At 37.3% G+C, this 21495-nt stretch overlaps 1 protein-coding gene across 1 annotated transcript in view; it reads left to right on the top strand.

Annotated features, from left to right (window-relative positions):
• The window catches only part of PLCZ1 (phospholipase C zeta 1), a 42040-nt gene extending 31771 nt beyond the window's left edge, over positions 1 to 10269 (top strand). The window contains exons 11-13 of the mRNA XM_023749815.1: positions 5005 to 5137; positions 9253 to 9402; positions 10184 to 10269. Of these exons, the coding sequence (XP_023605583.1) occupies positions 5005 to 5137; positions 9253 to 9402; positions 10184 to 10269 (369 nt within the window). The remainder of the gene's footprint in view (positions 1 to 5004; positions 5138 to 9252; positions 9403 to 10183) is intronic.
• The last annotated feature ends 11226 nt before the right edge of the window (positions 10270 to 21495 follow it).

Genomic DNA, 21495 nt, shown 5'->3' with positions numbered 1-21495 from the left:
TTGAGGTTAAAACTTTCTTCTCTCTGAAGTTCATTTATATTATTCCATGGTCTTTAGGCAGTTTATATTGTGATAGAGAAGTCTGAGTTCAGCCCACTTATTCCCTGTGGATATGCTGTCCCCCACCCGACTCCCTTAAGTTTAAGGACTTTTACTAGACAATGCTAGGAGCTATTTGCTTTTCATTGATCTCAGAATTAGACTTTTGCAGTTCAGAATCCCTCCCCCCTTATATTTCTGAATATTCCTGATTACTTAGAAACTAAAAGTATTAATAGAATTTCTTTGAGTATCTTCTCTTCATGTTTACTAATTTGTGTCAACTTCATCATTTTCCTGTTCCCTTGGCATTTGATTTTCCTCTCTATTTGATTTTATTCTTTACTGATTATAATGTCGATGTGAATTTTCACCTGCATTATTGGTTTTCCCCTAATTTTCATTTACCTCATATCGCTTACTTTATATTTCTCCCAGCTTCTATCTTATTATCCCGCCTCTCATCTTTTGTTTTGTTACATCCTGTGTAATTCTGGAGAGCATAAGCAGCCGTTTAAAATGTATTGTTCCCCAGAAAGTCTTTTCAAAAACGTTCTTATTCTTCTATAACTTAACTGCTATTTTTGTTTCCTTTTTAAAAATTTCACCAATCTTAAAAATCCCAAGCTTCTGCACTTAATTATAAACAATTCTATTTTAGATTGTATCTGTACGTGTTGTTTGAAAATAAATGGGGTGAGTGTGGTCTCCTTGGTCCCTCTCTCTATTTATGTGGTTGTTCATAGAACCATATTCATCATCTCAGATTCTATGCTGGAATTTTGGCACTTTGGTCAGTTTTATTGTGTCTCATGTTAAGACTGAGGGTAGCTCTCTGCTGGCTCTGCTGGCCGAGGAGAAAGTTCTCCAGCCACTGTTACTGGATGTCACGGGGGCAGGAAATACTAAAACCTCCAGACTGCGCATCTCCCTCTATTCTTCCCATCTCAGCCCTCTCCTCTCCTGACATAAAGTTGCAGGATTTGGGGGACCACTTCCATCCACTATAGGCCCTAGCCAGTTTGTCCCATCTGAGAATGGGAAGAAGTTTAAGAGCTGTTTACCAGAGATTAATGTGGAAGAGAGTACATCAAAGATGAATGGGACAAAAATGATTCTGGCCACAGCAGGAAATGGTGCCAGTGAAACATATAGCTGACTTTTCTCCGGGTTCTTAGGGATTTTGTGCCTCTAGAATAGTCACATCTAGAAATTGCCTACAGCCGCAGGTCAATTAGTTGGCATTCTTTCTAGAATCTGTCAAAGTATTATACGTTAAGCTTACTTTACAATGTTATTATAACTTTGGTATCCCTTTTGTAATTTTAATACAAAATAAGAAAGATTAATAATTTTTTCTTTTCCTTTTTTTGGTTATTATATAAGCTCAATAGTATACATTAATATTTTGAGTGCCATTGAATTCCTTTAATACCTTTTAAATTTCTGTTAATCTTTATAGATAATATAGGTGGATGCTACTTCAGCATCCTTCCATATCTGAAAATATTCTTTCGGTTGCTTTTTGGCATGAATGAAAAATACAAATAGTTGTATTATTCTGGTTGTTTTAAGCAACTAGTCTATTTGTTCTAGTTCTAGTGAGAATAGATGAATCAGCCATCCTTTAAGATCCTTTCTTACTGCACACAAAACTTGCTGGGCTTCTGTGGCTTTTCTGTCTCCTTTTTTTTTCTTCCCTGCTAAACAATTCTCACTTTCATTTGTGGGTTTCTGTTTCTGTACCTCCACTAAAATATTTATGTCACCTAAGGCTTTTTCTTAATTCTCCCCTCAAACTAAACATTCTCCTTGTGTACTTTTATATACATTCATGATTTCAACCACCAACAATACTCAAATCCTTAATCTGGCCTCATTTTGGAAATATAAAAGTATATTTTTAATAGCCTACTTAACATCCATACCTATTTTATCACTGTTCTGTCAAACTTAAAATAGTAAAGCCTAAACAATTCTTTCTATTCAAATATACTTTTATGTAAAGCTCAGGGAATTAAGTTGAACTCGTTCACTCCATTAACTCAGGTTGAAAAATTGGGAGGCATTTTTCTCTCCCATATCTCCTTCACTTCCTGTGTCCAACCATCTCTAAATTCTATGGATCCGACTCCTAAATGTCTCCCTTATCCAGTCTGATCTGATGTTATTTGCTGCTGTCCTATTTTAGGAATTTGTTACCTCTATCACTTCTATTCTTTTGGCTTCCTAAGGAGTTTTCAGATAACCTTAGTTCTCTTGATCCATCTTTCACAAGTTGAAGAGAGAGATTTTGCTACAATGCTAACCTTATCTTGCCTATTTAGTATTTATTTGTGTCTCCTGATTGCTTTCTTAGTCAGGCCATGGCATACTTCTCTAGCCCCATCTCTCACTACTTCTAGCCTTTCACTTTGTTTTTCAACCATAAGGAAGCCTCCTTTTCTGTCCATGATGACACTTCCATGTATCGCATATTCTGTTTTCTTTGACTGAACTATTGTTCCATGCTTATTGTGTGCTGCCTCATTTTTTAAGACATGAGTCACTTCTTTTTGGCAGCTTTTCCCTACACTTAATTGTGTTCATTTTCATTTTGTAATTTCCTTCTGTGTTTATAACACTCTATGCATGCATATATTGGACACTTACCACACTGTATTATAATTGTTAATTTGCTTATAGTACTTGTCATTCTCCCCCACTTGACGGAGGGTCTTTTAAGGGCAAGGACTGTGTTTTCAATCCTTATCCACAGTACCTGACACAAAGTGCATGCTCAGGACATGCAGGTTAATTGAATGGATGATTTCTTTTTCATGCTTAATGAAGAGACTATACATGCTTTTTTATTGAGAAAGCAAAGATGGACAATAGCTAGTATGCACAGATGTTTACAAAAGCCATCTGTTTGTATTATAAGAGGTCTCATGTAGGGGAATGAGTGACATGTTGTGAAACAGACAGGGTTAATAATTTTCCCACAAAGCTGCTGCCCTGGCCATGTGGATCTTCCCTCCTGCTTTGATTATTCTAAGGAGATTTGTGATTACATTATAACTTGTACAAATTGTGGAGGGCATGACTTGGGAAAAGACCTAGTTTTATTAGCTTTCTGATGCCCTTGATAATGTTATTCAACATTTTTGGTTTAGTCTTTGTCATCTGCAAACTAAGAGTTTTGAATTAGGTAAGTTATTTTTGAGCTTATAAAAACTATGAAGCCATTATTTTAAGTTCCAAATCTTATGCATAAGCCCAAGAGATGAAAGCAGAGCTACTCTGGCTGTCTACTGAGGGCTTCTGTTTAACATCCATCCTCTGCAATTGTCCCTTAAAAGGTTTTGTGAGTCAGAGTGCATAAACTATTTGAACAATAATCTCTAAATTCTTTTTCAGTTCTTATATGCAATCATTATTATTTAGTTAGTTAGACAATTTTCTTTTGGACAGGAGGTGTACCAATAGAGAACCTTCTCCATATTGGTAAGGAACTATTATCTGCAGAGCTGATATTCAGCTGGTAGGCTCTGATATTGGTGTACTAACTGCTTATGATCAATTTTCTTTCTAATTACATTCATGTCTAATTATGCAAACTGATCAATGCCCATTCCATACTGGTTGCTAAATATTTGCACCATCACTCTGGTTTCTAGGTAATGCCATAACATATGGATGAAGAAAAGGAAAAATTGGGGGGTTTCTTTTTCTTTCTCTTCCTTCCTCTTTATTTTTCTTTTCAAACTTAAATTTTTATTTGTTTCTCTTTAGTATAATCTTCAAAAATTGAAGTCATACCTAAATTTTTACATTAGCACATTTTATTAAGAAGACTTCAAATATTGATTTTTTTCAAACTTGATTCCTTAAAATAAAATAAGTTTTTGCTTCCACGATTAGCTTGACTAATAAAAGGCTAAGTAAAACTAATTAATAGTTTTTTAAGCATTTTTCTGTTACCTGGTTCCTAATATGCATGTGAAATACTGAATTTAGTCAGACGTAGGTTACGTATGATAATATAGACAACAACAGATAATATAAATTTGTGATAAATTATCTAAACATATAAATTATACTACCATAAAATGCTATCTAGGAAATAGTGATGCTTTTTCTTACATTTCAGAAGTAATAATGATAATGCTTCTAATTTTTGCTGTATATATATATATATATATATATATATATATATGATATGAATTTGAAAATAATCCATGCTGCAGATTATCTCAGCCTGAATTACAATTGAAGGTGGTCATACAATGCTTTTAAGATTGCTTTTTAACAGTCATAACAAGCATTTTTAAAATAAAAACACATGTTGAACCATAAGCCTTGGACAATGTGGATTCTATTATAATCACATATTACTAAAACGGAATAATTTAGACATGTTTCTGGTATTCACCTATTGGTACTCGAGGATAAAAGTACATTTTAAATTATTATACACTTACAATGTTTTTAGGGAAACTGACTTAAAATTGGCCAATTTTTTTTACAATACTTATTTTATTTATTTATTTATTTTTTACGTTTTTAATTGTTTTATTGCTTAAAGTATTACAAAGAGTATTACATATGTCTCCTTTTTTTCTCTTCCCTTGACCTTCCACTAACCTCCCTTCCCTCCCCCTCCCCAGTGTCTTGTGTCCATTGGTTATGCTTATATGCATGCATACAAGTCCTTCAGTTGATCTCTTACCCACCCCCCGAACCCTCCCCGGCCTTCCCACTGTAGTTTGACAGTCTGTTCAATGCTGCTCTGCCTCTGTATCTATTTTTGCTCATCAGTTTATATTGTTCTTAATTATCCATAAATGATTGAGATCATGTGGTATTTTTCTTTTATTGACTGGCTTATTTCACTTAGTATAATGCTCATATTTTGTTTTGAAATTAAATGGTGCTGCAGTTTGGTATTGTGTTAAATTCTTGTATTCAAATATTTTTGCACAGGTTATCAGTGGTATCCAGTTGCCTCCCAGTATTCATTCATCATCTAACAAAGCTGACACATTAGTGATTATAGAAATTTTTGGTGTTCCAAATGATCAAGTGAAACAGCAGACTCATGTAGTTAAAAAAAATGGTGAGCTCCTAACATATTTCATTGAACTTCTATTAGACTTCTTGTTGAAAAGCTTAAAAATTATATATTGACAGAGTTTTGATATCTAATATTCATAAGGCAAAGGTTTTGCATTATGTTTAAGATGATAGAAGTGTTATATGCAGCAAAAGCAACTTGATAATAATTTAATGTTATTTAGATATATTTTCAGATTACAGATACAAAATTTTATCTGAAAAAATTATACTTTTTTCACTTTTACCTCCTTTTTATGTTTTCCCCAATATCACTGAAGTAAGGGAGACATTTTGAGGGCTGAAAATCTACTTAGCTTCCAGCCTCCATGTAAAATGAAGAACTCGTGATTATTCTGATAGAGCATGTTACACATTTGTACTTCACTGCTTGAATTATTTTAAAAGTCTGTGGCTTCTGACTCAGGCTAAGGCTTCCATAGAAACCTACTCATACAGTATTTGGATTCATAATCCAGTTGTTTTTCCAGAAGGGAAATGTAGGAATGGAAGAAATGACTTCGGTAAGATTTTCAGTGTTCCAGGGTCTCATGATATTTTATGTAGTACAGTACTGACATTGTCATTTCTTCCCTGAGGTTGAAGTCATTCAGGAAGTTAGACAAGTATAGAGTCCTGGGATTGACTCCTAGTCAGATCACCTTGGAAGAAACCTTGGAACTGATATTTGAGTCTAGAATCTTCTTTGAGTTGATATCCCCAAAGTATAGTGGACTTCACTTCAGAGTCTGGAAATATGCTATAGGCTTAATGACACTGACAGAAAAGCAGGTGAAGTTATATTAGTTTTTTTCTTCTTGGGTGATAATCCCCTTTGATGCCTACTATCTGCCCATTATGTTAAAAGCCTAATGCTAAGTACCAGGAAACTTAAAATCTTGGTTTATTAAGTGTGTTATTTTGTCAGTCCCAACTAACTGTGTTACAAATAGTTCATAGTCCAGTATGGGGACTGAAATACAAGTAAAACAATTAAAGTAAAGAATTATTAGTGCTTTAAGAAAAGTATAAAGAATTGTAGTGGAAAAAGCAAATTTGGAGATAGTTCTTGGAGAGTCAGAATTTTTAAAAAAAATATATTTTATTGATTTTTTACAGAGAGAGGAAGGGAGAGGGATAGAGAGTTAGAAACATCAATCAGCTGCCTCCTGCACACCCCCTACTGGGGATGTGCCTGCAACCAAGGTACATGCCCTTGACTGGAATCAAACCTGAGACCTTTCAGTCCGCAGGCTGACGCTCTAGCCACTGAGCAAAACTGGTTAGGGCAAGAGAGTCAGAATTTTTTACAGAGATAGAGGACAAGAGCATTTAAGGCAAAAGGAATAATATGAGTGATAAAACATGGAGAAAAAATTCAAACATACTGAGGAAAAGTAAAGAAGTTCAAGATGAGTGGAATACAGGTTACTTAAAACAGATTAGTATGAAATAAAATAAGAAAGTTCTATTGGAGATGGTCATGTGATTGTGTGTATAAGAGACAGAGAGAAAGAGAGAGGGAGAGAGAGAGTTTATATTAAAGTAGGGTTGGAGGAGGTAGAATCAATCAGTATAAGAATTTTGTGCTGACATTAGCAATATCTATAAAGAACTGATTCTTAAACCAGTCCCTTTATGGGATTATTTCCCCTCTTAGAAAAAGGTAATACAGTCATTATTCCAACATGAGTCACTTAGTTCAATATTTTTGTGGGAATCCTGTATGACTGTCTAGTAAATTCACATTTGTGACCACAGACAATGTATAATTAGCCACAAATTCTTCAATGCTTCTGGAGATGTAACTCAAAGAACAAAAGCTATTGACATAGCAGGCATAACATTGCCTTTGTCCATGAAAAACAATGCATATTTTTCTCTGAACCTCTGAGTATTTATTAAGTGATTTCTTTATTATATTTGATCTGCATGTGAATTTCTTGATTCCATTAAATTATGCTTAAATATTGGATGACTAGAGGCCCGGTGCACAAAAATTTGTGCACTCGGGGGGGGGGTGTCTCAGCCTGGCCTGTGCCCTCTCACAGTCTGGGACCCCTCAGGGGATGACCACCTGCTGGCTTAGGCCCGCTCCCTGGGGGATCCGGCCTAAGCTGGCAGTCAGACATCCCTCTGGCAGCCCAGGAGCCCTCAGGGGATGTCCACTTGCCAGCAGGGAGCAGACCTAAGCTGCAGTCGGACATCCTTAGCGCTGCTGAGGAGGCAGGAGAGGCTCCCACCACCACTGCTGTACTGGCAGCTGTCAGCCTGGCTTATGGCTGAGCAGAGCTCCCCCTGTGGGAGAGCACTGACCACCAGGGGCAGCTCCTGCATTGAGCATCTGCCCCCTGGTGGTCAGTGTGTGTCATAGTGACCAGTCATTCACAGTTGTTCTGCTGTTAGGGTCAATTTGCATATTACCCTTTTATTATATAGGAGTGCCTGGCCAGCCTGGGTGAGGGGCTGATGGCTGTTTGCAGGCTGGCCACAGCCCCTTCAGGCTGCGGGTCCCCCATGGGGTGCCTGGCCAGCCTGGGTAACAGGCTGATGGCTGTTTGCAGGCTGGCCACAGCCCCTTCAGGGTAGGGGTCCCTGCTGGGATGCCTGGCCAGTCTGGGTGAGGGGCTGATGGCTTTTGCAGGCTGGCCTCAACCCCCAGCCACCCAAGCTCCCAGTGGAGGCTGGCTGGAAGCAGGTCTCTGGGATTTATTTGTCTTCTATAATTGAAACTTTGTTGCCATGAGCAGAGGCCTCAGCCAGCTCAGGGCTGGTGGGAAGCCTGGCTTCCTCCATCGCCCGTGCAACCAAGCCTCCTGCTTGTCCAGCTCCGTGGCTGCCGGCCAACATCTTGGTTGGGTTAATTTGCATATAGTTGCTCTGATTGGCTGGTGGGCGTGGCTTAGGGCATAGTGAAGGTACGGTCAATTAGCATCTTTGTCTTTTATTAGTGTAGATTTGGGTCATGTTGCAACACAATTGGATTTCTTTTTTGACAAGAGATTGTTGTTTGGGATGATCTATTTTGCTAGAAACATACATTATTCATCAACTTTGTACTTTAAAAATGAGCACTTGGCCCTAACTGGTTTGGCTCAGTGGATAGAGCATCAGCCTGCGTACTGAAGGGTCCCAGGTTTGCTTCCAGTCAAGGGCATGTACCTTGGTTGCGGGCACATCCCCAGTAGGGGGTGTGCAGGAGGCAGCTGATCGATGTTTCTCTCTCATCGATGTTTCTAGCTCTTTATCCCTCTCCCTTCCTCTCTGTAAAAAAATCAATAAAATATATTAAAAAAATAAATAAAAATGAGCACTTAGTCAAACCAAAGATCAAAAGCTGGCTTTAGAGCACTTACTATCTAGCTTCCAGTCCCACAACTGTCCACGGTGCTCTGCCCATGATAGGACCTGGTATAGAAAAGCAATGTTACTTCTTCATGTCTCAATTCTTTGTTAAAGAAAGGCCTAAACACAGAAGTCATATTGCATAATGATTAAACATTTCTGCTCTGAAATCAGACTCCATTTACTTGAGATCTTAACCTGTCATTTAATGGCTGTGAATCTGAACCCTTAGGAAATTATGTAGCATCTTTTTGGATCAGTGTTTTCATCTATGAATGTAACAGTTACCCTGATGCAGTTGTGAGGATTAAATGACAGTATCTACTTAAAGCTCTTGCCCTAACTGGTTTGGCTCAGTAGATAGAGCATCGGCCTATGGACTGAAAGGTCCCAGGTTCAAGTCCAGTCAAGGGCATGTATCTTGGTTGTGGGCACATCCCCAGTAGGAGGTGTGTAGGAGGCAGCTGATCAATGTTTCTCTTTCATTGATGTTTCTAACTCTCTATCCCTCTCCCTTCCTCTCTGTAAAAAATCAATAAAATATATTTAAAAAATAAAGCTCTTAGACTATTGCTCAGCAATAATAAATACTCAAAAATGTTGTTATTGTCATTATTTTCTCAGTGAGTGAGTTAAAAATTAAAATGATCTAAAACACAAGCTACTGTTATTAAAGTATTGAAGAGAAAAATTTGGGGAGAATAGATGTTACAAAAATTTCCCTATAAATATTGTCTATGATTTTTTGATTCTATCTATTCCTTTATGTTTCAGCTTTTAGTCCAAGATGGAATGAAACGTTCACATTTATTATCCAGGTGCCAGAATTGGCATTGATACGTTTTGTTGTGGAAAGTCAAAATATAATAGCCGAAAATGAATTTCTTGGGCAATATACTTTACCACTTTTATGCATGGGCAAAGGTAATATGCCTAAAAGTAAGATGATTGTGCTGACAATTATAACTTTTTACCAAAGACAGACTTTGATATACCAAATAGCTCTATCCATGACATCCAGATATAAAGGAGATTTTACATATTGACACATGTTTTTCTCTTGGTGAAATTACAGAAATGTGTGCTCATATGGGATATGGGATTGGGGTGTGGGATCAATAGGCAGACTAATTAGACAAACTTGGCATGTGTGAGCATTTCTGTACATGGATCATAGCTTTGTGTTTCAGCTAGGAATAGTCACGGCTACCATAAAAAATGAAGGATGGGAATCCAAGAGAAGGGAGAAGCAGTAGCTCATTCTTCCCACCTCAGGAGAAGAGACTGGGAGCTCAAGATGATCCTTTCTTGACTCTTTTCAGGGCTGCCTGTTTATTGTATCACCTTACAGGATGATTTGCATTGTACTCCCAATGACCTCATCTCAATATGCTTACTTTCCTAACACCATGTGAGATATACCTAGGAGACAGAGTCTGAAGCAGAAGGGTGGTGGCTAATTTTGGAGACCTTGCACTTTGAAGGGAGTTGCTGAGCTGTGACCTCAGTGTAAATCAGTAGAAAACCAGAATAGAAACTTACTTTATTTTGTTGAAAATTAATATGCAAGAGGAATAAAACTATGTAGCCAGAGTTTTCATGGTATGCTTAGTAAAGATATATTCTTTCTCAGTAGCACTATTGGGGCCATTGCTGGTTAATTTCTTTTTATTGTTCTAATTAGATATGATTTTTTTTTTTGCAGGTTACCGTCGCGTTCCTCTGTTTTCCAAATCTGGGGAGGATCTCGAGCCTGCTTCACTGTTTGTTTATGTTTGGTACATCAGATAGCAACTAATCGTATCTGACCCATTGTTAGCTACATATCACAATAAAATGGCCAAAATAAATGTTCATATACCCCTTTTCCCCTTTTTTCAACATACACACACATAATTATTTACAAAAACAGAAATACTGAGCAAATTCACTTGTAAATATGCACAACAGTGCACAACAGAGCAGTGGGGGAAAGGACATAGAGAGTTCAGCGGCTCCTGACTCAGTGTGGTGTTCTTGTCAGGCAGTTTCTCCTGCCCCTTTTCTGTGGAGGCTGTGCTTCCAACTGGCTTGTATCATGTTAATTAGTAGAATTCACAACCTTTAAAAATATGTCTGAGTGTACAAGATATGTTGGCAAATATTTGGCAGTATAAAAGGAATGTGAAATCAAAGAGTGCTTTAACTTCTAGACACCCGCTACTGCATATTGCACTGGGAAATAAAATTTCCAGGTAGTATTTTGTGTTCTTGAGCAATTAGCCCCTGCAGTCGCAAGCTGGTGCTTAAATGCTGTGCACTGTTTTTGGCACCTAGTAATCACACAGACACATTTATGAGTGTTTATGAAATTGATTTGGGTTCCAACTGTATTCAGGTTCCATGTCTATACAAGAGATCTGTTATGTGGATTTACATTTTGGATCTTTGAATGAATTTTCAAGGATTCTGAGTCTGTACTAAATGTACTTTGGAGATTGTTTCTTTTAAAAATATATATTTTTATTGATTTCAGAGAGGAAGAGAGAGGGAGAGAGAGATAGAAACATCAATGATGAGAGAGAATCATTGATCGGCCACCTCCTGCACGCCCCACACCTGGGATTGAGCCAGAAACCTGGGCATGTGCCCTGCCTTGGATTCGAACCATGACCTTCTGGTTCATATATCAATGCTCAACCACTGAGCCATGCCGGCCAGGCTGAACATTGTTTCTTGATCACAGATGAGGTTCCTGTGATGTTTCATATGCTAAACCTACTACCGTTAGTAGGACTTTATATGTGGAAGAATATGGTTTCCTATTAACTGTTCTTAAAAGAAAAGAAATAGGCTTATTAATATTTATTCTACCACATTGTTGCATGGCAGTGAGGTGAAAGCACTCAGCAAAATTTCTGTCAAATTATGGGGTCCTCATAGGTATTTGTTGATTTTAAATCTGAACTAATAACTAAAATAACAAAAATGACTACCTGAGATGTACACTGATGCCAGAAAAATACAAAATAACTCATCTGTCATGTTTTACTATTGTCATAGTTTACTCTTGAAAGTAAATATTCAAAATAAAAGTGCCACTGGGAGTTCACATATCCAAACTAAGTAGTAAGAAATGTCCCAAATCACTCAGTGCATAGTCATCCAGATTCTCCCTCGTGGGCTCTCTGCATCAAAGATCAGGGTGCACTCTTCCCCGTGGAGATGCATAGCCAGAGGGGTGCTTCAGTTTTGCTAGATTATGGAAGGGTTTGACTTACATCATCTATTGTGCAGCCTAACAGTAGGTGGGATGTTCACCCCATTGGCCCACAGCTTTAATTTTCTCTAACTTTCTAAAGTCTTTTGAAGACATGAATTGCATGAGATTTAAAGATTTTGATCAGATGAGTTTGTAGGAAGGTTCAATTAATTCAGCAGGATACACTTCTTAAACATCATTTACACTAACAAGATTTGAAATAAGGGAGAAAAAAGGATATATTTTCTTTCTCACTTTTTCTTGGGTATCAATAAAATTCAAGTCACTAACTTTGAAGACCAAATCTTTCATTTTTTTTTTTAGCATTACACTCTACTTGAGAAACACAGCTTTGAAAGGAAATATTGGATTATTTTATTTTCTGTCCAATAACCTGTGATGTGTTTAAATATATCTTTTTTGTGTGTGTATAATCTACCACTGACTTTACCCTTTAAATTGAACAGGCATTATAATCATCATCATCAACATTATCATTATTATTTTCTCACAAGAACTTTTAGCAGTTACTACCCATAGAAACTCCACAGTCATGGAATGTTCTTACATTAGAGGAGATTTGGAATGGTGTAAGAAGCCAGCTTTGGTATGTGCTTTCTATGCATAATTCACTTGTAGGAAAAAATAGTGTTGGTGAGTGGAAGGAAACAGAAGAAAAGGCTAAGTGAACCACTGGGCTGTGACAACAGAAGACCTTTTAACTTTTATTTTTTAAAAATTACTATTATTTTTTAATCCTCACCCGAGGATATTTTTTACTTTTAGAGAGAGTGGAAGAGAGAGGGAAAGAGACAGAGAAATATTGATGTGAGAGAAACACATTGATTGGTTTTCTTGGAGGAGCCTGCAACCAAGGTAAGTGTCCTTGACCAGAATCAAACCTGGGACCCTTTGATCAGCAGGCTGAGGCTCTGTCTACTGAGCCAAACTGGCTAGGTTGACCTTTTAACTGTTATACTCTCAGTTTAAATGTCAGTTCCTCAAGGAAGCCATCATAATTTTCGGGATTAGGTTATATTCCTTGGTTGATGTTTCCATATAACTAAGAACTGATTTTGCAGGATCAGAGAGGCTTTGATGTTGCTAGGAGCAAGCCTGCCACTCATGGTTAGGCCATGCTGTTCTCCTGTTGAGCATAAACAGTTTCACAAAGCAGTAACACCGGCCACAATCACTCTGTGACCTTAATGGATCAAGAAAAAAGCAAAATCACTCTGTAATCATGCTTCAACACATGAAGTTGTTCAAGTTGATAAAATACAAGCCCTGTAAAATAGGACAGTCTCAGCTCTCTTTTGGGCATTCTGACCAATAACTTGCATCAGTTGTACGTACATTAAAGGTTTTTAGTTGATTCAGATATAATAATATGTGTTCAGATATAATATGTGTTCTAAGACCAGGATTAGCCAACCCTTTAAGCAGATTTGGTTATATGAGCCTCTTTAAATTGAAGGACACACAGATTGAATGGAGTGCTAGGCATAAGATGCTATTCTAGACTGTGCAGGCTTCTGAGCTTGTTAGAAACTTTTATGGAATTGCTTGTACAATCAAAAGTATCATCTTAATTCAGGGCAATTTTTCACTAGATGTGCAATGAAGATTGAGCCTGGGGTATTAGGACCGGGTTGTTGCAGAAGAGATAGTAAATAACAGTTGCTGAGAATTAAGTTAGAATGAGGAGACAGCTGTATTTTCTCATTAAAAACCAATAACACCAAACAGTTTCCTGAAATAATATATGCTAATTTGTCAAACCCAGGAAGTATCAAAAACTATAAAGCTATAAATCACGGTCAACCATGAAATAAAACTATCTCTCTTAATTGTTTTGGTTCTTTGGAAAAACATCAAATCTCCTCTTTCCTACATCATTTCTTTAAGGCTGTGCATACCATAGACTTGTCTGCAATGGTGGAATTGTCATATATCTTCTCTGTCCAATTAGCTACATGTAATTATTTACCACTTGTGATATGACTAATGTGTACAGTAGCTAGTGCCACTGAGGAATTAAATTTTAAGTCATGTTTTATTTCAATTAATTTAAATTCAAGTAGCCACAGGGGGCTGGTGCCTACCCTATTGATGGGATAGCTCTGGAGTGCTGGCCTCTCTTCTGCTCCTGAATATTAAGCTTTCTCCATTATGCTGGCTCACTCACACATCATCCTTATTATCCACAGATGCCATGATCATATTCTATTTCTCTGATCTGTGGCTATTTCTTCTCAACCCTCTCACTCTATTAGCGATTCAATCCAATAAAATATATGGTATCTTACTTGTATAGCACTTAACAGTTTATCAAATACTTTCATATACATTATTTAGTTTCTCATATTAAATATAACTATAAGCTATGTTTTTCCTAAGTGATTTTCCCAAATGAAAGTTTCTTAACTGATGTGATAAAATAAAGGAACTCATTTGAAAAAACTCTTTGACAATATAAACATTGGTGATTTTGGTGATTGGCTAGAAAAAATATTATTAAAATGGGTCAGAGTGATAATGTGAAAGGAACACTGAATTGGTCATCAGGAGACCTCTGTCTGCCACCAGTGACAATAATGATAATATTAATAGGAATATAGTCATGTGTTATTTACAAACCATTTTCCAAGTATAGTACTAAGTGCTTTATATGCACTAACCAGTTTAACCATCATAGCAATTAAAGGAGAATTTGCAGAGGGAGACACTAAAGATTAAAGAGCTAAGTAATGTGTTCAAAATAATATATTGAAGATATCCTGGGTGGGCCCTTCATCTCTCATTGCTTACTGAATTCTCTTTAAAAGTGAAGTTTCTGAACTAATGTTTTTCACTTCCGGTTCTCTATGACACAGACAACTGGGATGTCTAATTAATAATCTGATTTTCGGCAGTGTTCATTCTGATATTGATGTGTGTATCATTTTTGTGATTGTGGAGAAATGTAGCAATCAGAGATAGAAAAACTCTTGAAATATTTATTTCCTAAAAACTTTGATTTTATATTAATCTTGTTTCATGGTAGCATATTTCTATTTTACTTTTTTATATTTGTTATGGACTGAATGTCTGTGTTCCTCCCAAATTCATATATTAAAGCCTTCACCCCTAATGTAATTGTATTAAGAGGTGGGTCTCTGGGAGCTAATTAGTTTAGGTGAGGTCATGAAGATGAGTCCTCAGGATGGAATTAGTACTTTTATAGTAAGAGGAAAAGACACCAGAGTGTCTTCTCTCTGCCATGTGAGGATGCAGTGAGAAGGCAGCTGTCTGCAAGTCTGGGAGAGAGCTCTCACCAGGGGCGTCATCTGCTGGCACCTTGATCTTGGACTTCCTAGTCTCCAGAACTGTGAGAAGTAAATGTCTGTTGTTTAAGCCATCCAGTCTATGGTGTTTTAGCAGTCTGAGCTGATTAAGGCAGTATCTTCTAGAATCTCACTGACAATATGAATTAGATTTAAAATAAAGTTATTATACCTCCCAAACAGATATATTATAAAGATTAAATAAAATAATGTATGTAAAATGCTTGCTACTGTGCCTGCCACATAATAAATATGCAAAAAAATGTCCAGAAGTCTAATTGAAAGGGAATATAGCCCAGGGGTTAAGAGAATGGATGCTAGCACTTGATGTCCCAGGCTTTTATCCTCTGCTCCTTACTAAGTGTGGGACCTTGGGCAAAATACTCATCTTTCCTTTTTTCAGTTTTCACATCAGTGGAATCAATAATCATTGTTACAAGGATTAAATTTTAAAAATGTACATAAATAATTTGGAACAGTGCCTGAAACTTGAATCCCATATACATATTAACTATCATCACTAATATTATTCTTATCATTTTATTGCATTAGACTTTTCAGTGGGGGAAGTTACTCTGAGAACTCACCAGGAGCTTCTCTTCTATTCTCTTATTTTTCTCACATATCAACTGATATTTTGGGTTTCTGCTCACATTTATAATTGGAAATCAGAATTTTTGCCTGAATGAGCTCCTTCTACATGAGTGGGCAGATGTGCATCAGAGAGCAGAGCGGGCCTGTGATATGTCTGTAGGCACATCCCTGAGCAATAAGTGTAGCTATGAGCACTTCTACTCAGAGAGTAATAAATGGTGGTGAGTTGGCCTGTGGTGAGCAACACCTTACAGAAGGGAAATGAGTCACACCAGGATCTGTGAACTTCCCCCGAATGTTGTTCCTATCGTCTCTGTGTCAGATGATGACTGAGCAGCAGGCGTAGTCTCCTTGGGGAAGGCCAGGGGCTGTAGGGCTGCAGCCCTGGTGCTTCAGTGAGAATAGATGGTGGGTGTATTAATACTGCATTTCAGTCCCTGTCTCAAATGAAGAATTTGGATGCTGCATGTGTAGGTTGCATTCTACCTGATTTTCAATAGATAAGCAAGGCTTTCCTTTCAAAAAAATTTCTTTGATCATCTCAGTAGGAGATTAGTAAACTGGTAATCTGATAAAATGCTAAAGATGTATTAGATTCTTCATCTTTTCAAAGAATAAGTTCTGTCTCATCAGTATGGAACTTCCTGGTGAATATGAATCTATTTTATAAAACCGATGTATTTCTACTTAAGAAATACCATATTTAATGTGATATTATATAAAGGACATTATTGTGGGTATAGATGGACTTCTTTTTCTCTTAAATTCATTCTATTATTAGTCCCTGAGAGACACAAGAGAGCATAATAAAGAGGTGGAAGAGGAGGGGGAGCTTCTGATAATATAGGTTGAGCCTAAGAAAGAGACAGAGATTCTTTAAGCAAAGCTATCAGTAAGGGATGCTAACTGGATATTAATTTTGACTACATCAAAAGTCTGATTATATTTTCAGTATTATCTTTTGAGGTTGCCCTCAAGTGAAAACCTTCCCATTTCTTCTGTTCCTCCTCTGGATCCATAGTTTGCCCCAGCCTTTCACCCCACCCTCCACCCTGTTTTGTTCACTGGGAGAAGAATCTGGTGGAGCCCTGGGCCGAGTCCTCCTCTACGGCAGAATGGTGTGGCAGAAATTGCATGGACTTGGTGGTCAAGCCAGAACTGGGTTTGACTACTGGGCTCAAAGACATTTCTTAGCCTTTCTGAAATTTTACTTTCTGCCCTCTTCATTGGACTTTGTTGTTGCTTCTCATTATAGTAGTTGTTTGTTTAGTGAATTTTCTGAACTAGTTTTTAAGAGTCTGTGTCCTTTATTGTGTATAGCCACTGAATTCTCTGTGGTCAACAAGTGATTTCACAGAAATTTTCTTAACTCCTGGAACAAAAAACACACCCACAAACAAACAATAAAACATGAAAACTAAAAATCTTCCAGTTTTGTATATGGCCTCAGTTCGGTGTGTTGGGGAATGCCTTTAACATTCATCATGGAAGCTTGCCCCTCTATCTTAACCTTCACTTCTTGTTTGAATAAAGCCTGAAGGTCAGCCAGAGATAACAGCTTTTTGCCTTCTGGGGTCTTTTCTGAACATGCCCCTGCCGTGGGCATGTGTGTGTTCTTACCATTCCTAGGAATATGTGAAAGCTTATCCATGCCCTTTTCTGCATAACTTCTCATTCCCTAGCCTTTCTTCCTAGACTTTTCAATTAGTCCATTTTTTTGTCCAACTTGTTATCCATTATCCCAGCAGCAGTAGCTAATACAGTTGACCTTAAATGTTTTTCTTTTAAAAAAAATATTTTAATTTATGAGGGGGAGAGAGAGAGAGAGAGAGAGAGAGAGAGAGAGAGAGAGAGAGAGACATCAATGATGAGAGAAAATCATTGATCAGCTGCCCCACACTGGGGATTGAACTCTGACCTCCTGGTTCATAGGTTGATGCTCACACCGGCTGGGCACCTTACATGCTTTGAATAAATGCTCCCTGAGTAGCCACCTCAACAATGGGAGAGCTCTGAGTTAAGTGAAATAAACACAAGCCCTTTGAGTTTGTTCTTCAGGAAACAGCAGACAAGTCAGAACAAACAACCGACATTCTCTTAGAATAAGGTCTATTCTACTTCCTTCCATATTAGGAACCTATGCCAGGCAAGTGGGCTATTGCCTTAAAGGGTGTCACCAAATTGGGGAGCAGGGGATGGGGCCAGGGTCAGTTAAATGCCGCAAGGCTCTGTTATTAAAATTCGCCTGTTTTCTTGATTAAACATTATTTTGTTGCTATAAAATTTAATTCATTTTTATAGTTACAATAAAGTTCTGACAGTTTATTTTTTGTGGTGGAATGGGCCTTTGGAGTTCCCTACTCCACCATTTTTGCAGATGTCATGGTCCACAAATATTAATATTTAATATTAGTATGCTGCGTTTGTTATAATTAATGAACCAATCTTGATACATTATTTTTAACTAAAGTCCATACTTTATTCAAATTTTCTCCAATTTCCCTTTTTCTGTTCCAGTTCCCATCTAGAACACACATTACATTTAGTAGTCATGTCTCCTGAGGCTCTTCCTTGCTGTGACAGTTCTCTTCAGATACTCTTTGTTTTTTGATGAGTTTGACAGTTTTGAGAAGATCGAGACAAGCATTTGGTAGAATTTAAGTCAACTTGGGATTTGAGTGATGTTTTCTTCATGATTAAACTGGAGCTATGAGTTTTTGAAAGACCTTAGCGGTAAAATGCCATTTTCATCAAACCTTATCAAAGGTACATACTAGTAACATGACTTCACTTTTGATATTGACCTTCATTACTTGACTGACATAGTATTTGTCAAGTTTCTCCATGTAAGTAACTCTTCCCGCCCCTCACCCCCCCAATTTCCATAACACACTCTTTGACATGAAGTCACTATGTCCAGTCTACACCTAAAGAGCAAATAGCTATGTTCCATCTTCTAGATGCCCAACATCTACGTAAATTATTTGAAATTCTTCTGCATTGGAGATTTGTGTCTTTTCCCCATTTATTTATTTACCCAATTATTTGCATCAATATGGGACTCATAGATAATTATTTTGTAGTTTAGATGGTAGTTTAATACTACTAGCCCAACTTGTCCCAGCCTTGGTCACTGGGAGCTCTTCCAGTTGTCTCCTTTGTCCCAAGGTGTAGTTTTCACCCCTATCACCACATTTGTTTCAGCTGGAGGATCACTGGCAGCAGGTTCCTTACCTGAAGCTCCAGTTGATGTCTTTGAACATTAGGAGTCTGGTGAAGATTAGTATTCTTGCCATCTGGTCTTCAAAACACTTTCTTTTCCCAGTTCTTAAATTTCAGAAATCTTTAATAGTATTTTATTTAGTTAAAGTCTTTCTGAAGATGTGGAGAAAACCTTTGTTATTCCTCGCCTTTTATTGTTTCTATTTTCTTTTCAGATAATTTCAGCTGGGTCGATAACCTTTTATTCAACTTTTTATAGTCGTCTTTTCTCTAGCTCACATAGGAATAACATAGTTTCTTGGACCTGGGTACCTTTTTTACTTTTCCCTTTGCTCCCTGGCACAGACAATTGTTATTCTAACTTTCTTCTCTGAGTTTTGTTTGAGAGAGATAAAGTCAGTGAGTTCCATGTTTGTTACACATTTCTTGTTTAAACAAGTCTTGACTATCTTGATCCTCTTGAGTAGGATATTTCCACCTAAAATATAATGTTCCAACCAAACCAACCCCTGATCCAAACCAAGCCTTAATCTCTAATCACCTTGTCTGATTTCCCTTTAATAAGTCCCCTCTTTGCTTTATTTCCTCATAGAATATCAGTTCCATAAATTTTCTAGATATAGTTCTTCAGAGCATCCCCTTGGCAGTAATTCTGTCCCTTTGAAACACGTGCAATAATTCTTTGAGTCCTTTACACTTATCTTCCTGGATTTTCCTCTTGAATCTGACTTGATTTTCTTAACCACTTAATCACTCTGTCCCAGTTTTTAAGGGATGATTCTTAAGACTGCTACTGTTTTAAGAAGGATCATTTTAAAAATTTCTGATCTTAGGTCTCTCTGAGATATCATTATATTTGCTTTCCAAGGCATTTACTCTTTTTATTTGATTGATTTTTTTTAGATACCAGTCTTCCTTTGTGAATCATTAACAACTGAAATGTACTGTTCTTTTCTATTACCTTCTCCAAGAGAAGTTGGACTTGAGTATATGAACTTTTAAATCTTGTAGTTTTCTCTCTTAGCTCTTCGCATATTATTTCCCCTTCAGATCTGCCCAGCCTATCTTTTAAGATATCAGTATTTCTTCTAAGGAAATGTCTTTCTCGTTGCTACTCAGTTTGACATATTCTATTTTATTTTCCTGCTTCCACTATCCTTGTTCAGATAGTAGGGAATTAGCTCCTTTTTAAACTAATCCAGTTTCTTCTTGATTCCTGGGGTAAGCCAGGAACTCAGAGCCAGAGCCTGATGGTCACAGACCTTTAAAACTGCTTTCTCAGATTGGGGACATTTAATAATCTCAGTCAGTTATTTTTTTACCTCAGCCTAGGAAGAAGACATATTCTCTTTACAAAAAGAGTCTCTATTTCTTTTGATTTAAATATTAATCAAATCTACCTTTCTCCTAGGGTAGCAGTCATGATTTAAGTCTCTGAGCTCCAATAATCAGAATTTCTTTAGTTATCAGAGCTTCCTTGAGACTGTTGTTGAGGTGACTTCAATCTATGGACATGACACATGAATTCAGGTTTGGTCTTGCCTTTTCTAGTACTCTCTCACTGTAAAGTCCTTCAAAACAGTGTGTGTGCGCGTGCATACACACACAAACACAAGTTTGGGAAGTTGATATAGGAGGCAGGTATACCTGTGTCTGGAGCTAAGAATTTTAAGCTACCGCTTCACTAGAGTTTGTAGCACAATCTGAATTCAGCTGCTGTTTTAATTTCTGGCCTAGTAGTTTGAGATCTGGCTGAGAAATTCATTAAAGAAAGCAGCCAGTGTTCTTTTATCACCCAATTCTTAAAAAGCGTATTTAAGAAAAAAAGTTTGTCTTTTCCTTAGAGTCTACTTTTTTCCAAGGACTATATCCTATGTTACTAGTACTCACTAATGCCTAAGGTTTTTAAATATTTAATGATGAAATCAGTCATTTGATTCAATATAGGCCATTACAGACCACCAAGGTCAATAAATCCACATGGCCATGCTTACCAAAGCTTAAAGTCTATAGCTTGTGTCTTGGCTCATTGAAACTTCTGTGTCGATGTTATATTGCCCCTAACATTCTTTCTGATGAAAAAGCTTTGGTTAGGTTTAATCTGTTTAACTAAAATGTATTGAAAGCATACAGGATTCTGTGCTAGGAAATAAAAGATATCCTAATTTGTGACAGTTATGTTATAGCTGGGTGATTGCTTTAGGCACTGGAATTTCTCCCATATGTTATCAAGTCCTCACTTGTGGTCTAAAATGAGGTCTTGGGTATGGCTTAGAGTCACAACTGGAGGAGGCAGGATTCCCTGTAGTGAGGGCATCAGGAAAGAATCTTTTGGTTGGATTTAGGCTGTACTTTCCCTATAACCTTAGGATCTATGGTCTAGCAGCGGTGGGCAAACTTTTTGACTCGAGGGCCAAAATGGGTTCTTAAACTGGACCAGAGGGCCGGAACAAAAGCATGGATGGAGTGTTTGTGTGAACTAATATAAATTCAAAGTAAACATCATTACATAAAAGGGTACGGTCTTTTTTTTTTTAGTTTTATTCATTTCAAATGGGCCGGATCCAGCCCGTGGGCCGTAGTTTGCCCACGGCTGGTCTAGTGAAAAGAGATAAAACTTAAATAATAAACCAA

This window comes from Myotis lucifugus, unplaced genomic scaffold (assembly GCF_000147115.1).
Source record: "Myotis lucifugus unplaced genomic scaffold, Myoluc2.0 scaffold_10, whole genome shotgun sequence".
NCBI classification, from domain to species: Eukaryota; Metazoa; Chordata; class Mammalia; order Chiroptera; family Vespertilionidae; genus Myotis; species Myotis lucifugus.
Note: the sequence above shows the minus strand (reverse complement) of the source record. Positions and strands in the feature narration are given on the sequence as shown.